General features: G+C 44.6%; 1 protein-coding gene across 7 annotated transcripts in view; it reads left to right on the forward strand.

Annotated features, from left to right (window-relative positions):
* ZFAT (zinc finger and AT hook domain containing) overlaps positions 1 to 27,570 on the forward strand; it is a 234,020-nt gene that overhangs the window by 94,178 nt on the left and 112,272 nt on the right. For 6 of the 7 annotated variants that reach the window (XR_001001369.1, XM_011938135.1, XM_011938139.1 and 3 more), the window contains 5 exons: positions 4,999 to 5,184; positions 6,783 to 6,933; positions 12,410 to 13,866; positions 14,686 to 14,918; positions 26,984 to 27,071. Coding sequence is in view for 6 of the 7 variants with exons in the window: in XM_011938135.1 (XP_011793525.1) it covers positions 4,999 to 5,184; positions 6,783 to 6,933; positions 12,410 to 13,866; positions 14,686 to 14,918; positions 26,984 to 27,071 (2,115 nt within the window). In the remaining variant the exon portion in view is untranslated. The remainder of the gene's footprint in view (positions 1 to 4,998; positions 5,185 to 6,782; positions 6,934 to 12,409; positions 13,867 to 14,685; positions 14,919 to 26,983; positions 27,072 to 27,570) is intronic. The other variant, XM_011938140.1, reaches the window with a different exon arrangement.

A 27,570-nucleotide genomic window follows, 5' to 3' on the forward strand; every position in this document is an offset into this window, starting at 1 on the left:
GTACTTGGGCAGAGTCTTAGCTTAGGTTTCCCACTGAAAGCAGCTTTGGCTACAGGTGGTTTAGCTGAGGGGTAGTCCCAGGAAGGGGCGTGAGAAGAGTGAGACAGGGAAGGAGCAATGCCAAGGGCTTGTTAGTGGGGTCCCTACGGTAGGTAGTGGGAATTTGACTCTCAAGATGTTGCCATGGGCCAGGCACAGTAGCTCACACATGTAATCTTAGCACTGTGGGAGGCCGAGGTGGGTGGATCACTTGCAGTCAGGAGTTTGAGACCAGTCTGGCTAACATGGCGAAACCCGTCTCTACTAAAAAAATGCAAAAATCAGCTGGATGGGATGGTGCACACCTGTAATCCCAGCTACTTGGGAGGCCAAGGCGTGAGAATCACTTGAACTTGGGAGGTAGAGGTTGCAGTGAGCCAAGATCACGCCACTGCACTCAGCCTGGGCGACCGAGTGAGATTCTACTTCAAAAAAAAAAAAAAAGATGCTGCCATGGTGACTAACAGAATTGTCTGCCTAGACAGTGTCCAGAGCACTGATCACATTTGGGCCATGGGATACAAGAAGAGCCCCACTGTCCCTTGCCTAGGGGAGGACCAGAGCCTGCACTCAGTGCAGACTCGAGGTTGGTGCGGCCCAGTGGGGTTGAAAGTGAGTGGTGTTCTATTCCCTGCTCTTTTATCTCTTCCAGGTTTTTCTTTTACTATCTCTCATATTTTTCACTCTTTCTCCTTCTTTTCTCCCTGCAACTTCCTTTCTCCTACCTTATGTAATAATTCCACCTATTTGTATGTGAGGGCCTTAGAATTTAGAGATTTAGACGTTGTTTGGTTCAGAGTCTTTTCCACAGCATTTCCAATGGTATCTGTGACTTCCTGGAAAACCCTCCTCAGAAACGTGTCTGAAAAACACCCTTTCCTTGGATATCTCTAACTGTTGGAAGTTCCTTTCTCTGCTCTGAGATCTGTCACTGGGAACTCTACCCATTGGTCCTAGCTTCATCCTTTGAACACAACAGAGCAGGTCTTCTTCACTGTCTGGCTCCAGCCCTCTGGAGGCCTATGTTAGGCTTCATAAAATTGCAAGAAGAAGTGGACCCAACCTCCAAGAGGTCACAATATGGATAAGGCATGTCAACAGATAATTGCAAGCAGTGTGGAAAGTCCAACCGTTGGTTCGGTGCTCTGTGTGTGTGTGAAGAGAATGGAGGAAGTAAGAAGGTGAAGGGTTCAGAGTATCACAGAGGAGGGGAGATCTGAGCTGCCTTTTGGCTTGTCACTCAGACAAGCAGGGGTGTATGGATCAGGACACTGTGCCATGCCTGGCTGTGTGCCACGGTCCAGGGGCTACAAACAGCACTGGGTGTCGGTCAACTTATGGTTCAGCATTGTTGGAGCCCAGAGGGGTAGGAGATAAGTACGTGAGGGTGTGTGCTTGCAAGTCATGGCCTTGATGGTGCAGGGATAGTGGGAGAAGATTTGTGGCAATTCTTGGAGGACTTTACCTAGCACTTTCTCCTAAAGGAAATGGGAAGGAAGCCCGATGAAGGGTTTTCAGCAGGCATGTGAGAATTAGATTGGGACTTTTGAAACAATTCACTCTAGGGTCTAGGTGGAGGAGGATGGTTCCGAGAGTGTGTCAGTCAAGATACTCTTAGCAGAGGCACTGGTTAAAAACGAGTTTAATAATGAGAATGTTCTCTCATGTAACAAGAAGTCCGGGCACAGAGGTTCCAGGGCTGGTTCAGGGACACCTCTGTGCCGTGAAAGCCCCAGGATTCACCTCTCTCTCTGTATGCCTGAGGCATTATCATGGTCTTTCACTTGGCTTCGCCTAGCTGCTGGGTAGTTGCTTCAGTTCTGGCAGTGAGGAGGTACTTTCCTCATGAGGAAGGAAAACCCACTCCTGAAAGTCCCTGGACCGTTCTCCTCACTCCCCGTTGGCCAGGCTTGGGTCCTGTGGCCCTAGCTGTTCCGATGGAGCAGCATTCCGAGTTCCTGGAGTGGGAAGTAGCATCATGCTCCAGGAGGGACAGGTGTTGGGAACGGATAGGGTGGATACCAACGATGCACATCCCAAAGCAGCCACGGGGAAGGAAACTCAAATTGGAGCTGTAGGACTGGTGAGGGGACAGATGAGATTCTTGTGTAGTCTTTTCTTTTTCACCAAGGCCAGCTCAGGTCTCCATTGGCTTTTGAAACGGCATAGTGCCAGACCTTCACCCACGTCCAGCCACCCAGTTCTGCAGTGCGTTCCTAACATACGATGCCTAAAGCAGAGTCCAGACGCAGTTTATGCAGACGCAGTTTGTCCGGTGCAGCGTAGTGATCTCTTCAGCTGCTGCTTCTTGGTGTAGGTGAATGTCATTTGGTTTTTGTTGATTCATGCTGTTAACCTGGGTTTAGCTTCTGGCAAGCTCTAATTCTCAGATCTTTTTTTTTTTTTTTTTTTTTTAATGTGAACAAATCTATTCCTAGCATATCACCCACGTATTGAATTGTATCCCATGGTGAATTCCGGTATAAAGCAAAGCATCATTTTAAAAGCAAAAAATTCTGTAATATGTTGTTTCTACCTTTTTATAGCGTCCAATATATTCTGCTATAGTTATTTATGCATGTGTATCACCCAGTATGTAGGCCACAAAAAGAACTTCTGTGACTCAGGCAATTTGCAGACCTTTTGAAATGTTTTTATTATAGGCACTAAAAAGTAAAATAAAACAAAACCTGCTGTTAGGCGTGATGCAAATCAAGCCTACAAAATGTAGGCACTGCCAGTGACTTTGAGATCACTTGTTTTCCTCATTCTCCGGCTTTATAGGGGTCACCCTGCTCTTCACTGGAGGGATTTGTCTGATGGTCTTGACTTTGTCCCTTTAGCCGTGGAGAGTGATGCAGTTCTGTCTGACTCATGATCTCATCTCTTCATTCTTTTTAGCTCCATGTTACCATATTTAGTGCTCATACTAGTTATATGATTAAGGACCTTTTCCAGTGAATGAAAGAACTTCTATAAAACTGTTTCACTAGGTCTAAAAATGGTCCAAGCACCTGGATTATGGGACAAACACCAAAAAAAACTTCATAGAACATAGAAAATTAGAATGTTTGTTTTGACCAATCTGCCGTTAGCCAAGTTTTTTCTTCCCTCTTCCTGAGTGAGCTTTCCTTTAACCAGCCCGTCTCCCTAAGAAAGAATACTTCTCTATTTTATCTTTTCCCTTCAGGCATTCCTTGGTACATTTACTTGGGGAACTGGCTTTAGGCAGAGTTGAATCACTGGAAACAGAGGGACCGAATGGCCTCTGGCTGTCTCCCTTTGTTTTCTCCTGTTTCTGCCGTATTGCTGCATGGTTCCCATCTCACCTCCCTATAACCCAACCTTGCAGCACCTTCTGGACCCCCACCTTGTGCTTGCGCACCCTGCTTCCCTTCATCCGCTTCCACGCTAATGGCTGAGAAAGGCTTATGTGAAATTGTTCCCTGTGCATTTATCATATGTTCTGAGGAAGTGAATTTTGGGCAGGTTATTTCAGGTTTTGTGGCTCTGTTTCTAAGAAAGAGAAAACTCCTTTTCCTCCCTTCCCTTTATTTCCTCCTTGCTTAGGAATCTCAAATAGTGTGCATTCAAGAGATGGCCTCTTTGTTCTTCACTTGGATATCGAAGCTTTTCTTACCCCTCAGGCTAATGCCAAGGGTAGCCATGTGGAATTAGCTGTTGTTCTTTCTGTGGCTGACACGTTCCCTCTTCAGTGTATTTCAACATTTTTTGAACCCGTTGACTTTGCTGTCTGTAGCAGCAGCACAAATATAATCCAACCCTTCCCGGCTTGGACACCTGTGGCTCTCCGACCTTCCAGAGGCAGCAGGTAGGCCCCAGGCATTGTTTCCCTTCTCTCTTCCATTGTTTCAAGAAATTTTAGACGAGAGTCAGCCTTGAAAAATCAGAAGATTTCATGTAAATCTGGATTTCCAGGCTCGCTGTGAGCCGTCAGAAGACGTGACTCTGTCTCCCCACCCAGCAGGCTGTTCCTCTGTGGGAAATTTGAGCCTCCTTGCCTTCCAGCTTCTCCCCCTCCCCAGGCCTGACTGGTCTCCATGCACATTGATGTTTCACCCCTGGTTCCCCAAAGGAAGGTTCCAGGCTTCTCAGGGCCATTCAGGGCCCTCTTGGGCCCAGCTCTGACGCCCTCCCCTGGTTTTATTTCTGTCTCCCTGCTTCCTTATGGAGTTCTCACCACACAGGATACTTGGGCACTGGTTTATACTTTGGCTCTGCCGTCTGTCCCTAGATTGGAACACATCATTTCCACCACACCCACTCCTTTGCCCCATACCCCTTGCCTGTGTTCCCTAACCATTGCTTTGCACATGCTTGCTTTTTATGTGAACCGAGGGCTTACCTCCCCACAAAGGAGAGAATCTACCATCCTTTCCTGTAACCATCTCAGACCCTTGTTCATTTCACTCGGTGCGCAGCAGACTGCCCTGGATTGCCTGTGCTGTTTGCATGTCTGCCTCTCCCCCTGCACTGTGGGGCCCTCGAGAGCAGGGTCTGCACCTTCTCATTCTTTTTGTCCACCATGCCTGGCACCCATACAGTAGCTGATAAGTGTAAGTGGAATACGTGAATGATTTATTTCTTAGAATATAAATCTTGGAGACCTTATCTTCTCTGCAGTGTTGTTTATTAATGATTCTGAAGTCCGCTAAGCCTCCTGAAGACAAGACAAGACAAGAAACTATGTCTGCTTCACCCAACAGTGTGTGCCCAGGGCCTAGGTGATGGCCTGTGGCAGGGAGCAGTGAACATGTACTCAATCGAGTGAAGGAGTGAAGAGCCACCATGGTCCCTACAGTGATTCCGTGGTCTGCGTGGCACTGCAGACCAAAGAGCTGTGTTTCCTTTACTGTCCCGTGAAAGAGTAATATTTACCCTCCAACTCTGCCACTGATATAAAAGGATACCTTATGCATCTTGGTATTTGCTCCTTAGGTAACGAGTCTGACCTTGAACTAGAAAAGAAGTGTAAGGAAGATGATCGGGAAAAAGCCTCGAAAAGACCACGATCGCAGAAAACAGAGAAAGTCCAGAAGATCTCAGGAAAGGAGGCTGGACAGCTTTCTGGGGCGAAGAAACCCATCATAAGTGTGGTTTTAACTGCACACGAAGCAATTCCAGGTGACTGCACCAAGCGGGAAAGGACAAGGCAAGACCCTTGGCAAGCCTGTGCTAAGGGTAGCCTGATGTCACAGTCTGAGTCAGAACACAGAGCTGGTGCATTGGTGGGGCTCTCCATTTAGTCACCCACTAATTCGAGAGGATGAGCTTACTGCCCAGGTGTTGTGGTTAATGGATAGAGGAGAAGCTGTGAGGGCTACTGTGAGGGCTGCTGTTCTTGCTGCGGTCCCACAACCCCGCTGTGCTGCTCCTGCTGGAGTAGTGGTTCCGGGAGCAGTTTGTTTTCTTCCTCCCCTCACCCAGCTCTTCTGCTGGGTGTGTGCCTTCCCCTCCTGCTCTCAGCCATGCTGTCCTGCATGTGAGGCCAGGCCTTTCAGCCAGACGCATGCAGGCTGCTGCTCCAGAACCCGTGCTAACTCTGCCCACCTTCTGTTTTGTATTTTTTTCCTCTCTACACATAGAAAAGACGTAAACTGACAGAGACACCCACTATTTCCTTCTCTCAAAGGTTAGAGTTCTATTCTCATTTTTCTTTTCTTTTAAGATCAAGACAGTGGGAAATGTCCTAAGGTGGTGTCCTGGGGGGTGCCTCTGATCTTTTTTTGTATTTTTAGAAGGGGTTCACCAAATATTTTATAATATTAGAAATTTCCATCTCTGTATTCTTTTACATGAAATAACTGGTGGATATGTTGCACTATATTTTTTAAAAAGATCTCCTCTAGGATAGTACCCTTAATAAAAAAAAAAAGCAGTTTATAATTGTGTTTCAAAGTATAATAATTTTTTCCCTATGTGTTGAGGTGACTGCTGTCAAATAAAATTTAAAAATTAAGTTTGGGATTTTAAGGATGGCTACAGCCTTTTAAGTGCCTATTTTCAATGCTAAGAGTAACTCATTGTTTAAAATGAAAACTCTGAATAAATTCTCCTTCTATACATTGCTGAAGACCAAGGTGATCAGTAGAGAACAGACCATATAAAATTGTGTGACTAGAAGAACTTTCTGGAAAGTCACTTTGTCAGCCCTGCTCACTTCAGAACAGTATTATTCTGGAGAGTAAGAAACCCAGAAGAGAATTTCCGATTTTCAATTGTTGCTAGAGAAAGTTTCTAGAATTTTTCTAAAAATTAGTGGTAGTATTTTGATATTTCTTTAAGCAAGGGTGAAAAGTGTAAATAATTCCTTTGCAATTCCAGAAACAAGGGGTGAATTGGATCTTTTTCTTTAATGCGGTTTGACATGGGTGATCCTATATAAAAGCTTGCAAGTAACATATATATGTATATGTATATGTGTGTGTGTATATATATGTATACTTTTTTAACATAAGTAGATCAAGTGAAAATATATCTCAAGAGGACATTTAGACAGATTATTGAAAAACTTGTCCTTACTTTCTCAAAAACATGCACACACTCTCACCCCCCCCACCTCCGCCCAAAGAACTTAAATGTGTGAGCTGAGTGAAAACTATCTTGCGTGGGTATCAGACAGTATAGAAATATACTTCCCAGCACCATCCGCTCTGCTGCAGTGGGGTCATTGCCCACTTTCGATGCCTCTCAATAAGCAATGCCTTTTGCATCAATCTCAGGTGCTACCAAGATTGTGCCAGTGGAGGCTGGGCCCCCTGAAACAGGAGCTACAAATTCTGAGACCACTTCAGCAGACCTGGTGCCTCGGAGAGGCTACCAGGAATACGCCATTCAGCAGACACCTTATGAGCAACCAATGAAGTCAAGCAGGTAAAGTGTTTTGTTCCGTAACTTTAGCCAGAGGTTGGAAGTGAGTGAACTCCACAGAGTGCAGGAAGGATCAGCATGCTTGTTCGTTTGGATCTACTTATAAACTTGTTTATAAAAGATACTGACTCTTTGATTCAGCGGTAGAATTACCCCTCCATTGCAGCCCTCAGTGTGCTGGCAGAGCTTCCAGTGTGTTACAGAGTAGCGTGCTTATAGAACTGAGCACCAGTTGGCTTAAGCCAGGGCATTTTATTTAAAGCAAACCTATTTTTTACCTTAATAAAAAGAAATAGAAACATAACTTTAGTAAAGTTTTAGATATTTATAGCTTCACATATTACAATTTAGAAAAATCTTTATTTCCTTCCCACTTTCAAAAGTAACACAAGTGTGTTGCAGAAGGCTCACATATCCCATATAATGTGGTGTTAAAGTAACCTAGAGTTACTCTGTCTAGTGGTAGTTTAGTTCGTGTGCTTCTATAAGGTTTTCGAAATATACTAACATATATTGGTTTAATTTTGTTGCTTTTTGCAAATACTAAATACCAAAAGTACTGTTTAAAACTTTTTAAAAAAGCTTACTACACCTTGAAAGTCTTTCATTTTTAGTACACAGTTTAAAAAGCTGTGTTTACTGTTATGTGGATGTATTTTAGTTTATATGGCCAATTTTTCCTATTACGGACAATGCAATGATTAACGTTTTGGTGCATACATCTTTCCATACTTCAAGACTTCCTGTGGAATCAATTGCTAGAGTTCAAACTGCTACAGCAAAGGATATGAGTACCTAGTGCTTAATTGACATTAAAAACTGTCTTCTAGATACACTGGATCGGTTGACCACCCATAGCAAACCAGTGTGTTTCTCTACACTCTCCCCGAATTGTCTGTCTTTAGCCTGTACCTTCTGAAGTCAGTTAACAAACTCTGATCCCCAGAGGTCTGAAAACATTTCTCCCAACTAGAAGGAAAGACCAAGAAAATGCCTGTTGCCAGTGGTTTTCCTGTTTCTGGAAGAAGAGAAATGGGGTGTTTTTGAGTAGAACATAAGCTTTAGAATGAAATAGACCTAGGCTGGCTCTAGACTATTCTGTATAAGTTCAGCTCAGCAAATTGAGCACCTCTGATGTGCTGGGCACTAGTGATATGACAAAGAATCAGACAGATGCAGCCCCTGCCCTCATGAAGCTTATACTCCATTGTAACTTGACACACGTTACTTTGCATCTAACATTTGTTGCACAATTTTAAGACTGTCTAATAGAATTTTAGTTTAATAGTGAGAATAAGAGATAAAATATGCAAAGTGCCTGGCACATGTAGTGCTCTCATTAAATTATATTATTATATCATGTGGGATGCTTCATTAATTTGTAGCCTCAGTCCTCTATTCTTGTAAATGTGAACAACTGAATTTATTGATGAAGTTGTAAAAACACTCATTCCTTTGGTGAATTCGTAATAGAATTAAGTCTCTAAAATCATTCTGTGTTTCAAGTCAGGTTGATTTGTAGCCTTAGTTAGTTATCTTCACAATATTTCAAGGTCTGTTGGGGAGGGGTTCAGCTAAATGTTAATCTAGTTACAGGTAAATACACTGAATATTTAATCAACAGATCTAGGCTATATTTTTGTTGTCATGCATTCTATTAATATTTTATTGTACAAATTATAAGATAACTATGAAAGAGATGTTTTTGCATAAGGATTTTACTTGGTAAAATACAGGTTAAAAACTTTTAGGTTATATAATTCTTCTCTCATAACAAATGATACAGAGTTATTATATAACAAATTTTGGAAGTTCAGAAAACTGAGGGAAAATAGTCATTTATGATTTTATTACCCAAAGATAATCACTTATTATTTTAAATGTGTTTCCTCCCAGCCTTTTTTTCAGCATGTACATTTTATAAAATTGAGTTTATATTTTATATGCGATTTTGTATCTCACTTTTTAAAAGTCTTTTTTTTTTTTTTTTTTTTTCCTGAGACAGAGTCTCACTCTGTTACCCAGGCTGGAGTGCAGTGGCACAATCTTGGCTCACTGCAGCCTCTGCCTCCCAGGTTCAAACTATTCTCTTGCCTGTTCTCTTGCCTCAGCCTCCTGAGTAGCTGGGAATACAGGTGTGCACCACCATGGCCAGCTTTTTTTTTTTTTTTGGATTTTCAGTAGAGATGGGGTTTCACTATGTTGGCCAGGCTGGTCTTGAACTCTTGACTTCAAGTTAGCCACCCGCCTTGGCCTCCCAAAATGCTGGGATCACAGGCGTGATCCACTGTGCCCGGCTGTCACTTTAAAAAACTTAATCACATTACATTTATATGCGTTTGTTACTCAAATTAATCACAAACATTTTGCTTTATAGCAACAAGGCATAACTTCATAAGGATATAGTGTAATCAGCTCAACTGTTGACAGTGGAGCCAACAAGATCTTTTAAAAATGCTCATCTGATTGTTACCCTTTTGGGCTTTGCCTTGCTCTTGGGGGTACAAGGGGCTTCCAAGACTAGCCCTGCCACCTCTAAGCCTTGTGCTGTGGTTCCCCAGTACTCTTGCTCCTGCCGTCTGCTCCAGCCATCTGGGCCTCTTTTCACTTCCTTAGTCTCTTCTTGCAGGCACCTCTTCCTCTTCCTGGATGCCTTTCCTCCCTCTTTCTTAGTTAATGCTTATCTGTCCTTCAGCTTCCTGCTCAAATGTCTTGTCCTCAGGGAGGCCTTCCCTGTCCCTAGACCAAGTCAATCTACCCTGACTGGACTCTCAGAGTGTCCGGCCCTTATCCTTCTCACAGGGAGCCTGATGGTCCTTGTCTGCTTACTTTTATATTTGTTACGTAGGCTGGCCTATGGCACTTTCTGGAAGGTGAGCTCCAGAGAGCAGGGCTGTGCTTGTTTTCGTTCCCTTTTGTATCCTGAGTACCTGGAACACGTTTTTAAGGGAATGAATAAGTGAAGAAAGATAAACATGCAAACAAACTAGTTCCCTATGTTGGTACCTTCGAACAGCTTCCCGTTCTTAACTGTTGTGGAAAATGAGCCATGAGCACCATCATCTGAAATTTGTATTCTTTCTTTTGGATAAATTCCCAGAAGTGGAATAACTGAATTAAGGAGTATGACCTTTTAAAGTTCTGCTGGATTTCTTTGTAAAAGCAGTGGTGAGAGTACCTCTCTGAGGAGGCAGCATTTGGAGTAAAGTGACTTCATAGAACTCGCATGGACATCGAAGCTCTGGCATCGGTTCACTGTCACAGTCAATGACTTGGACTTAAGAGTCAGATGGAGACTGTGTAGCATCCTCATCAGATTCACTATCCTCGAGGGGAACCCGGGCATTAAGGGCCTTACCAGGTATTTGCCTAATAATACAAAAAATCAGAGCAAAAGATTCTCCTGTGACCATTTAGATCTTGCAGTAGAAGAGAAAATATGCAAAGTCTTGATTTATTTATTTAATTAATGTTATGAATCCAGGGTTTCTTTCTTTGGCATTCTTTGTGCCAATAATATGTATCACCTTCTGGATATCTTTGTCATTTGAGAAAGATCCAAATTACTTTCCTTAAATTAGCCTTGGGCTTAGCATGCAGGCATACTAGTAACTTCCAAATTTAAATATTGTAATTACATCATGTGAATTGTAGCCTCTGGTATTTATGGACTGCAATCCATTTAAATATTTTAAATTTAAAGACAAGGCCACCTGTGTTGGTCAGACACAGTTGTTTGGATAGTTTTATAACTATAGACTTTACAGTGAGAGTGGGTTCAGTTGAATGATACCTTGTTAATAGCACTACATGATTATTAGTACGTTTGAGGTCCTTTTTGGATAACCTGGACACATTGTCCAGAGAAAGCAGTTACAGCTGGAGAAGAAGCCTCATTTGCCTCCTTAGACTCATCTGTCAGTGCCTGTCCCTGGTGTGGTAATTTGGTGATTGCCGTTTGCTGGTTTCAGAAACAAGGCTTGGCCATTCCAGCAGCAATGGAAACCCCACACAGGGAGCCTTCTTTGCAGTACGGTCACTCTGGGGCAGGGTCGCTGCGTGTCAGTGATTTCAGGCAGTAGAGAGGATAAGCATGCACGTGTAGGCTCTAGAGTTGGCGTCTTCCTAGGTTCAAGTCCTGGCTTCACCACTTACCAATTGTACAACATGGGGTAAATACTCAGTTTTCTCATCTGTAAAATGAGTATAACAATACAGATGGGATTAAATACTTAGCATAGAGCTTATCATACTACACATACTCAATAATTATTAGCTGTTATTATTACCATCTCATTCAGCACACACATTGCTGTATTGAAAGAGAGAGAATTCATGAGGCAGGCGGACCATGCTTTTATTCTTCACCACATGCATAAAATCTGACACAGTATCTGAAACACATGGGCAGGTGTTAACAAATGCTGGCCATTTATGAATAAATGGAATATGAAGTTAATAAACAGCAACCCTATTTTCCCCATCTGAGTTCTAAACCAACCGTGATAGAGGAGGAGGAAGATGGAGAGCCACACACCAGCTCTATGACTGACAGAGATGTGGAGGAGAACAGTGTGGTACAAGTCAGCAGGAGCCTCCTGTTACTGCCTTCAGAATGAGATAGACTTTCTCTCCCACCCACAGTCCTGGATCACTCTGGCCAGGCTCACAGAGGCCCAGCTGGCTAAGTGCCCACTGTATCCCATGCTTACCCCAGTCAGGCACATCCTCACCAGAAATAGGCAGAGCTCAGCTCGTGACTTAGGTCCTGCTCTGAAGTCACCAGTCAAACACATTGGTCCTCTTTTCTTGTGAGGAAGTAAGGATGTGGAGAAAGGCCACTAATGGGTGGCCCTCACATGGAAACTTGCAGAAAGGAAAAGAGTCACCCCCAACAGTTGGTTGAATGAATAGGCAAGTCTGGCTTTACCAGGCTATTGAAAAGATGGTTGCCTCCAGTCTTATGCAGCAGACTGAATTCATTCCATTAAGATTAGTCCTATTAAAATATCACAGAACCACCTAGGTCAGCTTGGAACACAGCTGATTATTATTGTGCATGTAGTAGACGGCACACCTGTCCTTCCGCTTCCATCTTCCTTCTTTTGCTTCCCTCTTTCCTTTTCTTGAAGCCCCAGTCCAGACAGACATCTCTTCCTCAAGTTTTCTCAGCTACCCTAATCCAGGTTAGAGGTCTTTTTCCTTTTTTGCCGTGTGCGTATTCCTATCAATACATACCACGCTGTCATGCAAACATTTGCCAACCTGTCCTCCCTCCCACAAGACTGTGAGCTCCTGAAGGACCACGGCCCACATGAGCCCTCTGATCCTGTTTGTTGAGTGAATGAATGCACCCATCCAGTGTCTGTCTAGTTTCGTTCACTTTTCAGCCTTTAGTGTTTGGTTCATAACAAGGATGTAGAGTTCATGAGGAACATCCAAGATCTCCAGATGTAACCATACTGTCATCTGTTTCTAGGCTAGGTCCCACTCAGCTCAAAATCTTCACTTGTGAATACTGCAACAAGGTCTTCAAGTTCAAGCACTCGCTGCAGGCCCACCTGAGGATCCACACCAATGAAAAGCCGTACAAGTGCCCCCAGTGCAGCTACGCCAGTGCCATCAAGGCCAACCTCAACGTGCACCTGCGCAAGCACACCGGCGAGAAGTTCGCCTGCGACTATTGCTCGTTCACCTGCCTGAGCAAGGGCCACCTCAAGGTGCACATCGAGCGGGTGCACAAGAAGATCAAGCAGCACTGCCGCTTCTGCAAGAAGAAGTACTCTGACGTCAAGAACCTCATCAAGCACATCCGAGATGCACATGACCCGCAGGACAAGAAGGTCAAGGAGGCCTTGGACGAGCTCTGCCTGATGACGAGGGAGGGCAAGCGGCAGCTGCTCTATGACTGCCACATCTGTGAGCGGAAGTTTAAGAATGAGCTGGACCGCGACCGCCACATGCTGGTCCACGGAGACAAGTGGCCTTTTGCCTGTGAGCTCTGTGGCCATGGGGCCACCAAGTACCAGGCGCTGGAACTGCATGTCAGGAAGCACCCCTTTGTGTATGTCTGTGCCGTCTGCCGCAAGAAGTTCGTCAGCTCCATCAGGCTGCGCTCCCACATCAAAGAGGTGCACAGGGCTGCCCAAGAGGCCTTGGTCTTCACCAGTTCCATCAACCAGAGCTTCTGCCTCCTGGAGCCTGGTGGGGACATCCAGCAAGAAGCTCTGGGGGACCAGCTGCAGCTGGTGGAAGAGGAGTTTGCCCTCCAGGGCATGAATGCACTCAAGGAAGAGGCCTGTCCTGGGGACACTCAGCCGGAGGAGGACCGGAAGGAGCCGGAGGCCCCTGGGGAAGTGCCTGCCCCAGCCATTCACCTGGCCTGCCCGCAGGCTGAAAGCACAGCCCTGCCACCCTGTGAGCTGGAAACCACTGTGGTCTCCTCCTCAGACCTGCATTCTCAAGAGGTGGTTTCAGATGATTTTTTGTTGAAAAATGATAGCTCCTCTGCAGAGGCTCATGCTGCTCCTGAGAAGCCCCCAGACACACAGCACACAAGCTCAGTCCAGACGCAAGGTGAAGTGATCACACTACTGCTGTCCAAGGCCCAGAGCGCTGGGTCAGACCAGGAGAGCCAGGGCGCCCAGAGCTCCCCAGGGGAAGGGCAGAACATGGCTGCGCTTTCAGCTGGTGACTCAGATCCCAGCAGGTGTCTCAGGTCAAACCCAACCGAGGCCTCAGACCTCCTCCCTCCAGCAGCTGGTGGTAGGGACACCGTCACACATCAGCCTGACTCTTGCAAAGCTGCCCCTGAGCACCGGTCGGGCATCACCGCATTCATGAAGGTCCTGAACAGTTTACAGAAGAAGCAAATGAACACCAGCTTGTGCGAGCGGATCCGGAAGGTTTATGGAGACCTGGAGTGTGAATACTGTGGTAAGGAAAGGCAGCGCCGGTGCGTGGCCCTGTCCACTCCCATCACGCTGTGGTCACCTCGCATTTGATTTGAGCTCACATCTGTTTGCAGAGAACACCTTCTAAGTGAGCCACCCTCCTCCACTGTAGATAGGAACGGTGACCGCTGTGTGGCAGTTAGCGCTTGGAGTCTTACGGAGGCGGCCGGGATGGTCGCACAGTTGACCGTGTTGACCTGGTCAGGTGTGTGTGCTGAGGGTTACCCATGACCTCTACCAGAACTCTAACTAAGAAGAATCTTTCTTCTGGCACATGACAAGTTTAAAGTTGAGCTTTAAATTGTGGCCAACTACTAGATCAGCCAAGAGAGGTTACAAAAGTTACAAAAGTGGCTGCAGCTCTCTGTAGGGAGGTCCCAAATAGCACCCTGCAACTCACAATGAAAGCATGGCTCCTGGAACTCCTGGGGAGCTGGCGGTGCAGGATATCGAAAATCCAGCTCCAGACCTGCTGTCCCAGGAGGGCCAGTAGAACTTAGAGACTAGCAGATTTGTGCATGTGCATCATGGTATTTGACGCCATAACTGGTTCTCAGTAAACACTGACTTCCTCCTCTGCTGGCCCTGACATCATGCAAAAAATAGTAGCACCCTTAATATTTGCAACCTCCCACCTTTGAAAAGTAATTTTCAGGCAGAAATGTGGTGAAAAGTATGAAGGGCGACCCGGACAAGTGCAAGAGGGAGATAAATATGGTAGATAAAAAATAATAATAATTTAAAAAATTCAAAATCAGTCAAAAAAAAACTTCCTTGTTCTCATGTGAAAATATTTTTTTAGGCAAACTTTTTTGGTACCAAGTGCATTTTGATATGCATGTCCGCACCCACACCCGGGAACATCTGTATTATTGCTCCCAGTGTCATTATTCTTCCATCACCAAAAACTGCCTTAAACGCCACGTAATTCAGAAACACAGTAACATCTTGCTGAAGTGTCCCACTGACGGCTGTGACTACTCGACTCCAGATAAATATAAGCTACAGGCACATCTTAAAGTTCACACAGCGCTGGTAAGTAGCAAGCCCAAGCGGCAGCCCCGTCTCCCCTGGGTGCTCATTGCTTTCTCAAGTTTATGCAAATTTATTTCTCAAGTAGGTGTCCCCGCTGTAGGTCAGCCCTGAAAACGGAGAGAGGTCCTTCTCCTTACACAGCTGTGTGCGTGACAGAGGCTTCCCAGGTTCTTTTTAACAGCGAGAGTCTCTAATATGTTGGAAGAAGAGATTAGATGGAACAAATTGTTTCCTGTGCAAATTTTTTTAGCATCAGATAAAGTCTACAGAAGAAATATCTATAGAGTAGAAGTAAAGTCAGAATTTCTTAAATGACATTTTAAGGAATAATTAATAGCAGAGATAACAGTAATAGCTACTACTGAATGTAGTTGAGAGGTTGAATTAGGTAATGCTGTACAGTGATGAGAACAATATTTGGTTCATAGTAGATGTTGATGACCACTATTGTCATAGTTTTGTGTTATTTTAATCTCTGGGAGAGAATGTCTTTGAAGCACGTTTATTTTAAAAAAGTGATATGTTAATTCAAGATGCTGTTAGTATTCATGAAGGTAAATTTCTTTAGGGCTTTGGTGAGGATCTCGTAACACAATGAATGAATGTTTATTTTTGCAAATTCTAATCTAACTCAAGAGGCTGACACCTGAGAGTGATTTGAGACTTCTTAAAGTTATAAAGGAAGCACATCTGGCCCCAGGTGTGGTTCTGTTTTAATTGAATGTCTTTTTATGCTACAGACAGCAAAAAGTGAAGCTTCAGAAATTTGATGTGCTACCATGGTTTCCTGGCATAAAAATCATAGCAGTTTGTCACTAAGGGTCAAGTCAGGGTGTTTGGGTGTGGTGAGTAGGTCAGAGCATGGGCTTTGGAGTTGGACACCTGGATTCGAACACTGTCTACAGCACTCTCACAGGCCCTGTGGCCTTGGGCAAGTCACTTGTCTTTCCTGAGACCTGTATGAAATAGCCTTCTGTATAAGATATATATTTTTAAAATATCTATTTTATATACATCCACACACATATACATATACACACACATACACAGATGTGTATGTACTTGTATTTATACACGTGCTTATACACACCTACACACATACACTTACATGCACACACACACACACACACACACATATGTACAGTACTATAAAGAACTTGGCACAGTGCTTGTCACGTAGTTGAAGGTGTACCCGCTATTGCATGTCACTTGGCACTTCTCAGTACACATCCTCTCTCCTTCCTTTTCTTTCTCTCTCTCTCTCTCTTTGAGTAGCATGTGAAGGCATGTTGTTTGTAATTCCTCATGGAACTGCTGTTACGTAGATACTGCTTCCAGTACACTATTATGGCCGGGAAAAGTGAGGTGGCAGAATTCATTAAAGTGATTCTGCTGGAAACTCATACGAAGTTGGGAGGGAGTGAAGCCAGTACGAGAACAAGTTCTTGGGAGAAGCCTTTGAATATAACAATAAAGACTAGGAAGCAGACTGCTGGGTTTTCACCCTGGCTCCCCCGTTTACCATGTTTTTAGCCTTGAGATAAGTCATGTGACCTATTTGCCTCAGTTTACCCATCCTTTGGTGAGGATGAAGTGAGAGAATAGACGTAAATGTCTCAGAACAGTGCCTGGCATGGAGCAAGCACTGTGTGTCCTGGACTGTTACCATCATTGATTCTACTTCTGCTTTTGAAACTTGCTGCTCTGGATTTAGAGATTTTGAAACATAGGCTGAAAGAATGACAAGAAAAAGGAAGTTGTAAGTGAGCTTTACCACCTGAGACTGTATGTATTCTTCCACACCCAAATCTTGCCTGCCTGTTGTGAGGGACCCACGGTTCAGCCCAGAGATTTTCTTCCCCCAGCTGCTGATGCCCGGCCTCCTGGCCACGTCCCTGGGCCTCATGATCAACGAGGGAGTGTGAGGAAGGTGCGCAGAGATCTTTGGCCCCAGTCTCATCTGCCTTCATTCTTCTTAATAAACCAGCATTTAAAGAGGTTTCTCTTTTCAACTGTCTATGGTTACGAATCTTCCTACTGAGAGGCTTATCTCTTCAGTGTAAACATGTAGGATGGCATCTGGGGAAATACATGTTGGGGGAAAGGGAAGGAACAGCTGCTCTCTTTATCCTGTGGGTCAGCTCCTTGTGCGGTCTTAATTCTCATATGACTTTTAGGAGTTGGAGTATTTCCTCCACTGGGCAGATTAGGGGCCTGGCATTACAGAGTTGTTTGGTAATTTGCTCATGGCTGTGCCATTGGTAAGGGACAGAGACTAGAATTTAATTCTAGATCCTTGAGGAATCGCCATACTGTTACTGGGTATATACCCAAAGGATTATAAATCATGCTGCTATAAAGACACATGCACACGTATGTTTATTGCGGCACTATTCACAATAGCAAAGACTTGGAATCAACCCAAGTGTCCATCAGTGACAGACTGGATTAAGAAAATGTGGCACATATACGCTATGGAATACTATGCAGCCATAAAAAAGGATGAGTTCATGTCCTTTGTAGGGACATGGATGCAGCTGGAAACCATCATTCTCAGCAAACTATCCCAAGAACAGAAAACCAAATACCGCATGTTCTCACTCATAGGTGGAAATTGAACGATGAGATCACTTGGACTCTGGAAGGGGAACATCACACACTGGGGCCTATTATGGGGAGCGGGGAGGGAGGAGGGATGGCACTGGGAGTTATACCTGATGTAAATGATGAGTTGATGGGTGCTGATGAGTTGATGGGTGCAGCACACCAACATGGCACAAGTATACATACATATGTAACAAACCTGCACGTTGTGCACATGTACCCTACAACTTAAAGTATAATAAAAAAAAAAAAAGGGGAAGGGAAGATAAATAAATGTTTTTACTTAAAAACAAAAAAAAAGAATTTAAGCCCACATTCTCACCACTGCCCGGGGCTGCCCATTTTGTTGTAGTTGGTCATTAACATCAACCACATGGTTCTTGGTAGGTCTCTTGGACACTTGTCCATCATCTGAAGGAATGTGGTTGAGGCACATGTACCATGAGGGCAGGGACTGTGTTGATTCTTTCTGTGCTGTTAAGTGGCAGTTGTGCTTTATGCTACGATAATAAAATTTCTATGCAGCTAACTGCAAGAGAAGAGCAGCGTGCTGAATAAGGGGGTGTGACTCAGTTGACCTTATAAAAAAGATATGCTGGCCTGCTTCTCATCAGCTCTCACGTTTTCTTAGAAGTTGTAAATTTAACTTCAATCTTTTCCCTCACTGATATTTGCAGTTCTTCCAGCTGAGACGCTTTTAAAAGTGAATGTATTGCCACTGCTTCCAAAGCCAGCCAACACTGGCTGGAGGCCCTATGTGTCAGGCATTGAGATTTTCAAGTAAGACCTGGTTCCTGCCTTCAGGGTGCTCTTGGTTTTGTGAAGGGGGAGCTAAACAAGTAAACAGTCATGGCAAAATGGCAACGTGAGAGGGACAGTGACATCAATACAACAGGGTACTGCCCCCAAAAAACAATTTGCCTGGAAAGGACCTGGGAGGAAGGGTTCTGAGGGCTGTCTCGAGGAAGGGGTACTGAAGTTATGAGTAGATTTGGGCCAGGAAAGAGAGTGAGGAGGAAATTCCCAGCAGAGTCAACAGCACAAACCAAGGGGAAGCTTTTTGTATTTACTCCAGGATGTTGAATTACTGAACATTTTCCATGAAGCAGGTGGACCATATTGCCAACATAGTAAGATAGCATGATTTATGAAAACAGGTTCCAGGATTTTTAGTTTAGACAACATTTGTCTTTTGAGCCTGCAAATTATTTTTGTAATGAAGCCAAGGGTACCAAGAAAATGCTGACGCAGTAAAAAAAAAAAAGAAAAAGAAAAAAAATTCTGCTTTTCCTGAATGAAGACTCTTTTGATCTGATAATAAAGTTGCTATCGCCAAGTGTTTTAAATAGAATTCTGTATTTTCAAGAACAGTTAAGGTGAATTTTTTTGGGTAACAGCTTTACTTTATCAAGATATATTTTACATAGCATAAATTTGCTCATTAAAGTGTGAAATCAAATTTTTTTTTTTTAGTATATTCACGGAGTTGTGCAACTATCACCACAGCTAATTTCAGAGCTTTTTCATCATCCCATAAAGGAACCTGGTGCCCATCATCTGCCATCCCTTGTTCCCCTCCCTGAGCCCTAGGCAGCCACTAATCCGCTTTCTATATCTGTGGATTTGCCTGTTCTTTCTTTCGTATGAAATTTCTTTCATTTCTTATGAAAGAAATAATAAAATATGTATATGCAATACAGTCTTTTGTGACTCATTTCTGTCACTTAATTCATCCATGGTTTCCTTTTTATAGCTGAATAATATTCCATTGCATGGATACACTGCATTTCATCAGCTGATGACATTTTTTAGTGGTAATTTCACCAAGACAGTACCTCCCAACTACAGGGTGTTTTAAATCCACAGGATTCAGTCTAATTCTTTGTGAAATCGCCTAAGAAAGCATGGAGGTTAATTCTAGGAGATTAGGTATTTACCTTTTCTTAAAAGGGGTTTCAAAAATTATGAAGTGTCTAAGAAAATTATCCATGTTTTCATCACCACCCACCAGTATTTAGCTGTGTCATTGTCACTGTTCTGACACTTGTACCGTCTTTGCTGCCGTGAAATGGATAAAACTGGGAATTTGGAATTATAGGACGGGACTCTGGCTCTGTGTCTGTGGACTGTGCAGACTGCTTGGTCTTTATTTCCCTTTACCTGAAAGTGGAGTGAAAAAATACTTCCCTGCTTTCTCTGGATGGTGGCGGCGCTCCAGTGGGATAGCATGACTGTGCTTTGTGATGTCAGAGTGCCTTATGGGTGTCCATGTGGTTGATCTTGGGACTGTGATCATGGCAGGGTGTAGCTGGGTCAGGAGAATGGTGCTGTTCTGATCAGGAAATGCACGGGACCTGGGACGAGACCTTGCACCAGTGTGGGCCTTAGTTTCCTTACCTGTGACCCTAGAGATGGAAGCAGGTATTGTAATTCTGGCTGCCTGGCCTTCTGCATTTGTTTCAGCACTTACTGCTTTCAGCACAGATTCCCATGAAGAGCAAAAACGAAGGAGATTAAAAGTAGCCATCTCCCCGACCTGCCCCTCAAATGGGCCCATATCCAAGTTCTTTCCAGTTGCATCAGGACTGTAGGATGATCTGGCTAAGTACCTGTTTCTGTGACTCTTACAACCATTTATTAGCCAAGGATAAACCTAATGATTGGAAAGAATGTGTACATTTAACGAAGTTTCTTCCCACTACCTCCTTCTTCCAGTTAGTAACTAGATGATGTCAACTTAGAGTCAAAGATGTCTTGGCATTAAGGAAATACGGGGACCTAGTCAAGAGAGTGAGTCAGTGACATTTCTGGAGCAAATCCACTGTTTACAGAACTGTGCAAACTTTATAAAGGGGGCACTTGAGCAAACACAGTTTTGGTAGGATGAGAGGAGGGTTTAGGTTCTGATATGCCCGAGTTCAGACCCCATATCTGTCTCTGTCTCTGTGATTTGGGGCAAATCCTTAGCCTCCCCGACCCTCAGTTTTCTCATCTGTAAAAATGGAGATAAAAAGTACTTTTCTCTGCCTCTTTGGGTTATGAGGACTGCATTAGAAAAGATGTATTGTACAGAACACCCAAGTCAGCATTCTCTCTCTCTCTCTCTCAAAAACAAAACAAAACAGCAACAACAAAAATCCATTAGAAGGTTATGAAATCAGTTTAGTGACTCATAGCTAGGATATCTTATAAATGAAACAGAATAAAATAAAATAGAACTTGTCAGCATTATTCACCTCTACCAAGTGTAAGTATTTTTTTCAGAGGCGTTTGTTTCAGTGTTTAAATGTTTATCTGTTAGTGTGTGCATGAATGTGCTGCGTGGTGCTGTCAGATGGGTGACCCCTGTGGGTCTCCTTAAATACATATTTAGTGGCCTAAATCACATAATTCATGACCTCCTCAGTCAGAGTCACATGGTGATAATTGTTATGAATGAGATTCCTGAGCTCTTACCTCCACCATAATTTGAGGTGGGATCTGATGATCTGTTATTTAAAGTTCCTCCTGACACAAAAAGTGAAGGGGGCCAGCCCCTCCACACCTGTGGGTACTTCTCGTCGGGTGGAATGAGAGACTGAGAAAGAAAGAAGACACAGAGACAAAGTATAGAGAAAGAGAAGTGGGCCCAGGGGACTGGCGCTCAGCATGCAGAGGACCTGCACCGGCACCGCTGCCTGAGTTCCCTCAGTATTTATTAATTACTATTTTCACTATCTCAGCAAGAGGAATGCAGCAGGAGAGCAGGGTGATAGTGGGGAGAAGGTCAGCAAGAAAACATGTGAGCAAAGGAGTCTGTGTCACAAATAAGTCCAAGGGAAGGTACTATGCCTGGATGTGCACGTAGGCCAGATTTATGCTTTTCTCCACCCAAACATCTCAGTGAAGTAAAGAGTAACAGAGCAACATTGCTGCCAACATGTCTTGCCTCCCGCCACAGGGCAGCTTTTCTGCTATCTCAGAATTGAACAGATGTACAATTGGGTTTTATACTGAGACATTCGGGGTTCCCAGGGGCAGGCAGGAGAAAGTGGCCTTCCTGGATCTCAACTGCAAGAAGCCTTCCTCTTTTATTAATCCTCCTCAGCACAGACCCTTCACAAGTGTCAGGCTGGGGGACAGTCGGGTCTTTCCCATCCCACGAGACCATATTTCAGACTATCACATGGGGAGAAACCGTGGACAATACCTGGCTTCCCAGGGCAGAGGTCCCTGCGGCTTTCCACAGTGCATTGTGCCCCCGCGTTATCGAGACTGGAGAACAGCGATGACTTTTACCAAGCATACTGCCTGTAAACATTTTGTTAACAAGGCACATCTTGCACAGCCCTAGGTCCCGTAAACCTTGATTCCATACAACACATGTTCCTGTGAGCTCAAGGTTGGGGCAAAGTTATAGATTAACAGCATCTCAGCGCAAAGCAATTGTTCAGGGTACAGGTCAAAATGGAGTTTCTTATGTCTTCCCTTTCTACATAGCCACAGTAACAGTCTGATCTCTCTTTCTTTTCCCTACACAAAAGTGTGAGGCAGCAGGAAGTGGAGCATCTGGTGGATGTTTATGATATGCCAGTTTATTCCCTTTATTTCTGACCTGGGTTGCTTCTCAGAAAACCTCAAAGATAACCTGATGCTAAGGGTCTTGTAGCAGTTAGCCCGAGCTTGGGAGTTGGTGCATTTGATGTTACATTCTGACTCTGGGACTTAGAAGTGGTGTGGCTCCATAACCTAACAAATCCCCTGGAAATGAAGCCAACAGGACCCACTTCCGTGGGAATTTAGCGAGATCATGTTTGTAAGGGACACAGCATAGTCCCAGGCGTGTAGGGAGGGGCCTGTCCAGAGTAATTCGTCCTTCTAATCTTCCTTTTTAGTAGGAGGAGGAGGAGGAGGAGGAAGAAGAGGAATAGTAATAGTGATTGGTGGTGGTGCATCTATTGAGTCTGATGGTCTCCCAACAAATGTTTAGAATACTTAACCTTTGTCATTGAGAAACGCGTAGTCTTTCTTTGGCTATAAAGGTACACATATTTAAAAGAAATCTTACATGTACTTTCTGGAGATAAGCTAAAATAATATGTTGCCAACAAAGCACTGAGAAGCTAGAGGAAGCTACTTTCAATCTCTTTCTGGAAATAAATGGGTACACACAGTCAGTATGTGTACTTTTAAAGTAGAGGAAATGTTATTTAATTAAAATGATTGTACATAATGTTTTACCTTCCCACGAGCTTTAAGAAAATGATCTTTTCTTACTTGATCGCAAAACAAGTTTGCTTTTGTGTTGCTCCATTTAGGTGTTTTATCCACTGTCCAGGAGACCTCAGGCTACCAGAGCATGTTGTGCATAGAATAGCTTCATTTCAGCAAAAACTGAGATTCTAAATTGAAAGGTCATCACATGGCAAAACAGAACTATTTCCAGTGGAAAGGAAAATCCTTGAGTTGAAATCCTAAATCGAGCACATTTCTGGCTCTCTTCTAACTTGTTCAAATCAGTTGCCATTTCGACATCACTTTTCCTGTGCTTTGCTGCACTTTCTGCAGACATCCTCACGGATTGTGGAGTTCCACGTGTTGGCACATCTCTTTCTTGATGAGCATTTGAGCCCCTGAGAATCTCACACCTCTTCCTCAGTGCCTCGCCTGACACATAACAGGGGCCCTATAGCAGCTGAGGAATGAATGAGTGAGTCCGTGGAGGACAGCACATGCCGTAACTGTGGTCTTTATTCCTGAGAAATGGTTGAGTAGAAACCCCCACCTTTATTTTTTAAAGCACCTGCCGCTAAAGCATAGACCAGATGAGGTTTGCCCGGAGCAGAGAGCTGGGCTCTAAGCCTCAGGCTTGGGGCTGACCCTGCACCCCAGGCCATACTGCAGCTTCCTGCGGCATCTCGTTTCTTTCAAGGCCATTTCTGTCAGAGCAAACAGACTCCAAAAGCTGGGCTCGCCTACCGTCATTAAGGCATGGGTCTCTCAGACTCTCCATCTCTGCTGGGAGCTCTTTTAACCACCACTCTTTTTAAGTTTGCTGTGTCAGTCTGAGTTTTCATCTCTGGTATGGAACTGAGGTTTTGAAAAAGAAGTAAATGAGTCCTAAGAGTTCCCCGGACAACCCCCGCCCAGTACCCTTTACCACCGTCTGTGTCCTTCTGAGAGTCTTCAAAGGCATCAAAAAATAAGGGGCCCTGATAAACTCTGAGATAAATTGCTTTCTGACTATCAGAGATTAAAAGAAAAAAAATCAAATAGCAGAGGCTCAGGGGAGATCACTGTAAACTCCTTCAAAGCCCTTCTGAACGCCTCCATCAACTCTGATGATGTGGTCAGCGAGAGGCAGCCAGGGGTGGTGGAGGTTTCCTCCAGGATGCCCGCCTAACCCGGGGCATCTTGCCCGAGGCCAAGGGCAGAGGAGAACGGTGACAGGAGTACTCTGAGGAGCCCTGAGCCTGTGGTGTAGCCTGGCTGGGGGTCTGTGGCATTGCCTGGCCAGAAAACTCAGGACAGTTTCGTAAGACATGCCTGGACCCTTTGCACATGTGCGCTTGGTATTCAGATGTTTGGTGGGAAAGGCATCCAAACCATTTGGTTGTTCAGAGGGACTTTTGGTTTGGTTTGTTTTTGGTTTTTAATGTAAAGTACGCTTTTTCTAAGTGTGCGCCGGGGAACACCAGCGCAGGTGGAGGGTGCTCATTCAGATCCCGCTCTCGGAGACTCCCGGGGAGTATGAGCCCATGAGAAGGGCTGCTATCTCAGGCTGAGTTGCATGATAGCAACATGGAAACCATAGCAGCAAAGTCTTTCAGATTTATTGGGCACTCACTATAGGACAGGCTCCATTCTAAACACTCCATGTGTTTTTCATCTCCTTTATCCTTCTTGTGACCCTGTGAAGGAGGCATTGTTTTTTTATTGCCATTTTACAGACAATGAAACAGAGGCACTGAGAGTTTAAATCACTTGTGCAAAGTTCCACAGCTAATAAGGGGCAAAACCAAGATTTGAACCCAGGGGCTCAGAGCCCTGAACCTGTTCTGCTAGTCAGGGTCTCACAAGAGCAAGAGCTCTGGAGTCCAGCTCTGCCCTTTGTGTAGTGTGAACCTCGGGCAAGTTTCTAAAGGCCTCATAGGATATGGTATGTAAAGCACTTTGCATCCAGTGAGTTCTTATGAAATGGTAGCTCTTGTGCTTTTCATTATTTAGAGCAGGAGTAGACTACCCAGCCGGGAGCACAGTGAGGAATGCATTCATCACACAAGGCATGGAACACACTTGGTGCCTTGTGGAGCTCACAGTAGGGGCTCCACAAGTAGAGGGAATTAGTCCTTCTGTAAATCCAAGAGAGCATGGAGTGGATTAACCTCCCCCAAAACACACACGGCCCAAAACATTTCCTTGCAGTGGTAGTTCTGCATATCTTGTTTTTACTTTTTGTTCAGCTAGCTGCACAGAGTCCTCCCTACCAGGATTTGGCTGTCTGTAAGCTGTGGGTTTGGTAAGCTTAGCAATCAAAAGTGCTGCAGACTGGTGTATAAACAGCAGATATTTACTGTCACACCATCCTGGAGAGCAGAAGGCAGAGGTCAAGGTGTTGGCAGGGCCGCTTCCTCCTGAGGGCTGTCGGGGAGGATGTGGTCCGTGCCTCTCTGTGAGCTTCAGGTGATTTGCTGTCTGTCTTTAGCGTTTCTTGGCTGGCAGATGCATTGCTGTGGTTTCTGCCTCCATCTGCACATGGTGTTCTCCCTGTGTGCAGCTCTGTGTTCAAATTTCCCCTTTTTATAAGGACACCAGTCACATTGGATGAGGGCCCACCCTAGTGACCTCATTTTAACTGGATTACTTCTATAAAGACCCTGTTTCCAAATAAGGTCACATTCTGAGGTATTGGAGGTTGGGACTCTGACATATCATTTTTTAGGGGATGTATTTCAACCAATAACACCCATGCTGAGGGAAAAGAGAGATATGAAATCACCCTCAAGTGAGCACTGAGAGCAAAGGGAGGTGAGCAAAAGCCATAGCTTGGTAATTCACAAAAGCATCTTCCTAACTGAGAATGTTACACCATGGTGGTCCTGGCTGTGAAGCTGCAGCAGTGCAGGAAGAACAACTTACCTGCAGCCTCAGTGGGCCATGGGTCTTGCAGGGGCAGGAGGCATCCTGGGTGGACATCCGCACACTCTGCTTCTAACACTGGCTCCTCCTCTCAGACTTTGGGCTTATCTCCTGGGCCTCGTTTTCTTAATCTGTAACATGAGCATGAACTGTGCCTATCTTTTGTCAGTGGTTGTGAGTCTCAGTACAATCACTTGCCCATGCAATCCCTGCATTGAGTGCTGGCAGAAATAATATGCTCTTGGGTTGTAGAGTAGCACTGGTCTGTCTGGTAAATCAAGCCTTGAGGTTGAGTACCACCCACCTCCACAGAACTCTCCCCTCTAAGCCCCATCCCTTCCTTTTTAAATAGAGCTGTTGCCATTTCCCCATTTCCCTACACTTGAGCTCCCCAGGCTGTGGAGGGGATCTCAAGTAGGGGATCACCAGGTAGATCCTGTATGTATGTGCTTGGAAGGATGTACTTTGTCTGGTTTTGATAAAGCTGATGATAATGATGGTGCTAATGAGAATGCTAGTGTTGCTGATGGTGATGGTGGTCGTGGTGATGTTGATGGTGGTGGTGGTGATGGTGGCAGTGTTGGCGGTACTGGTTGTGGTGGTGGTGATGACTGTTGATGGTGGTGGTGATGACTGTTGATAGTGCTTGTGGTGGTGATGGTGGTGATGATGATGGTGATGGTGGTGAAGACTGTTGCTAGCATTAGTGGTAGTGGTAGTGGTGGTGGTGGTGATGGTGTTGGTTGTGGTGGTAATGACTATTGATGGTAGTGCTGGTGGTGGTGGTGATGATAGTGATGGTGGTCATGGTGATGGTGGCGATGACTGTTGATAATGCTACTGGTGGTGATGGTGGTGATGATGATCATGTTGGTGATGACTGTTGATAGCACTAGTGGTAGTGGTGGTGGCGGTGGTGATTATGGTGATGGTGGTCATGGTGTTGTTGATGGTGGTGGTGATGGTGGTGTTGCTTGTGGCAGTGGTGATGACTGTTCATAGTGCTGGTGGTGGTGGTGATGATGGTGATGATGATGGTGGTTGTGTTGAAGGTGGTGGTGATGGTGTTGGTTGTGGTGGTGATGACTGTTGATGATAGTGCTGGTGGTGGTGGTGGTGGTGGTGATGGTGATGATGGTGGCATGGTGATGGTGGTGATGACTGTTGATAGTGCTAGTGGTGGTGATAGTGGTATTGATGATGGTGGTGGTGGTGATGACTGTTGATAGCACGAGTGGTAAGTGATGGTGGTGGTGGGTGATAATGGTAATAGTGATGGTTATTTTTTACAGACCACAGATTTAAATGAGAAAGTCAATTGACTGTGTTCTCTTTCTATTAAGGACAAAAGGAGTTATTCTTGTCCTGTTTGTGAAAAGTCTTTTTCAGAAGATCGATTGATAAAGTCACATATCAAGACCAACCATCCTGGTAAGGTTGTGCATTTTAGAGTGGAAGATTAATGTTAAAATGCTTATGTTTATTTTAAAGCAATGTTTTACATCAACTGCACTACATAGAAATAAAAAGGGGCGAAGCTGTGAATACGTTCATGGGAAACACACATCTTTATTCGATGCTGGAAAGTTGATGTAATTATTTATTTCCTTTTGTTCTTTTATCATCTTCAGATGCATCTACCCTCACCCCTGCAATTTCAGTGATACCCCCTGCCCCTTTTAACAGTAACTTTGCGTGCCTTTAGATGGGTCGTATATGAGTCATAAGCTTGTGTTACCTGGAGTGGTGATTTGTAAGGGGTGTTGTTGGCTCCTGCCCAGGCTGAGGAGCATCCTTGAGTTGGAGAGACCATCACCACAGGTCTTCTCACATTCCACACCACTCAGGTGCATGAGGCACCAGCTACCTGGGTGTTCGTGCCTTGTCATTTCTGTTCGTGCCACTTGGAACATTTTCCCTTCTGCCCTGC

The sequence above is a fragment of the Colobus angolensis genome, unplaced genomic scaffold (genome assembly GCF_000951035.1).
Source record: "Colobus angolensis palliatus isolate OR3802 unplaced genomic scaffold, Cang.pa_1.0 Scaffold17, whole genome shotgun sequence".
Classification (NCBI taxonomy): domain Eukaryota; kingdom Metazoa; phylum Chordata; class Mammalia; order Primates; family Cercopithecidae; genus Colobus; species Colobus angolensis.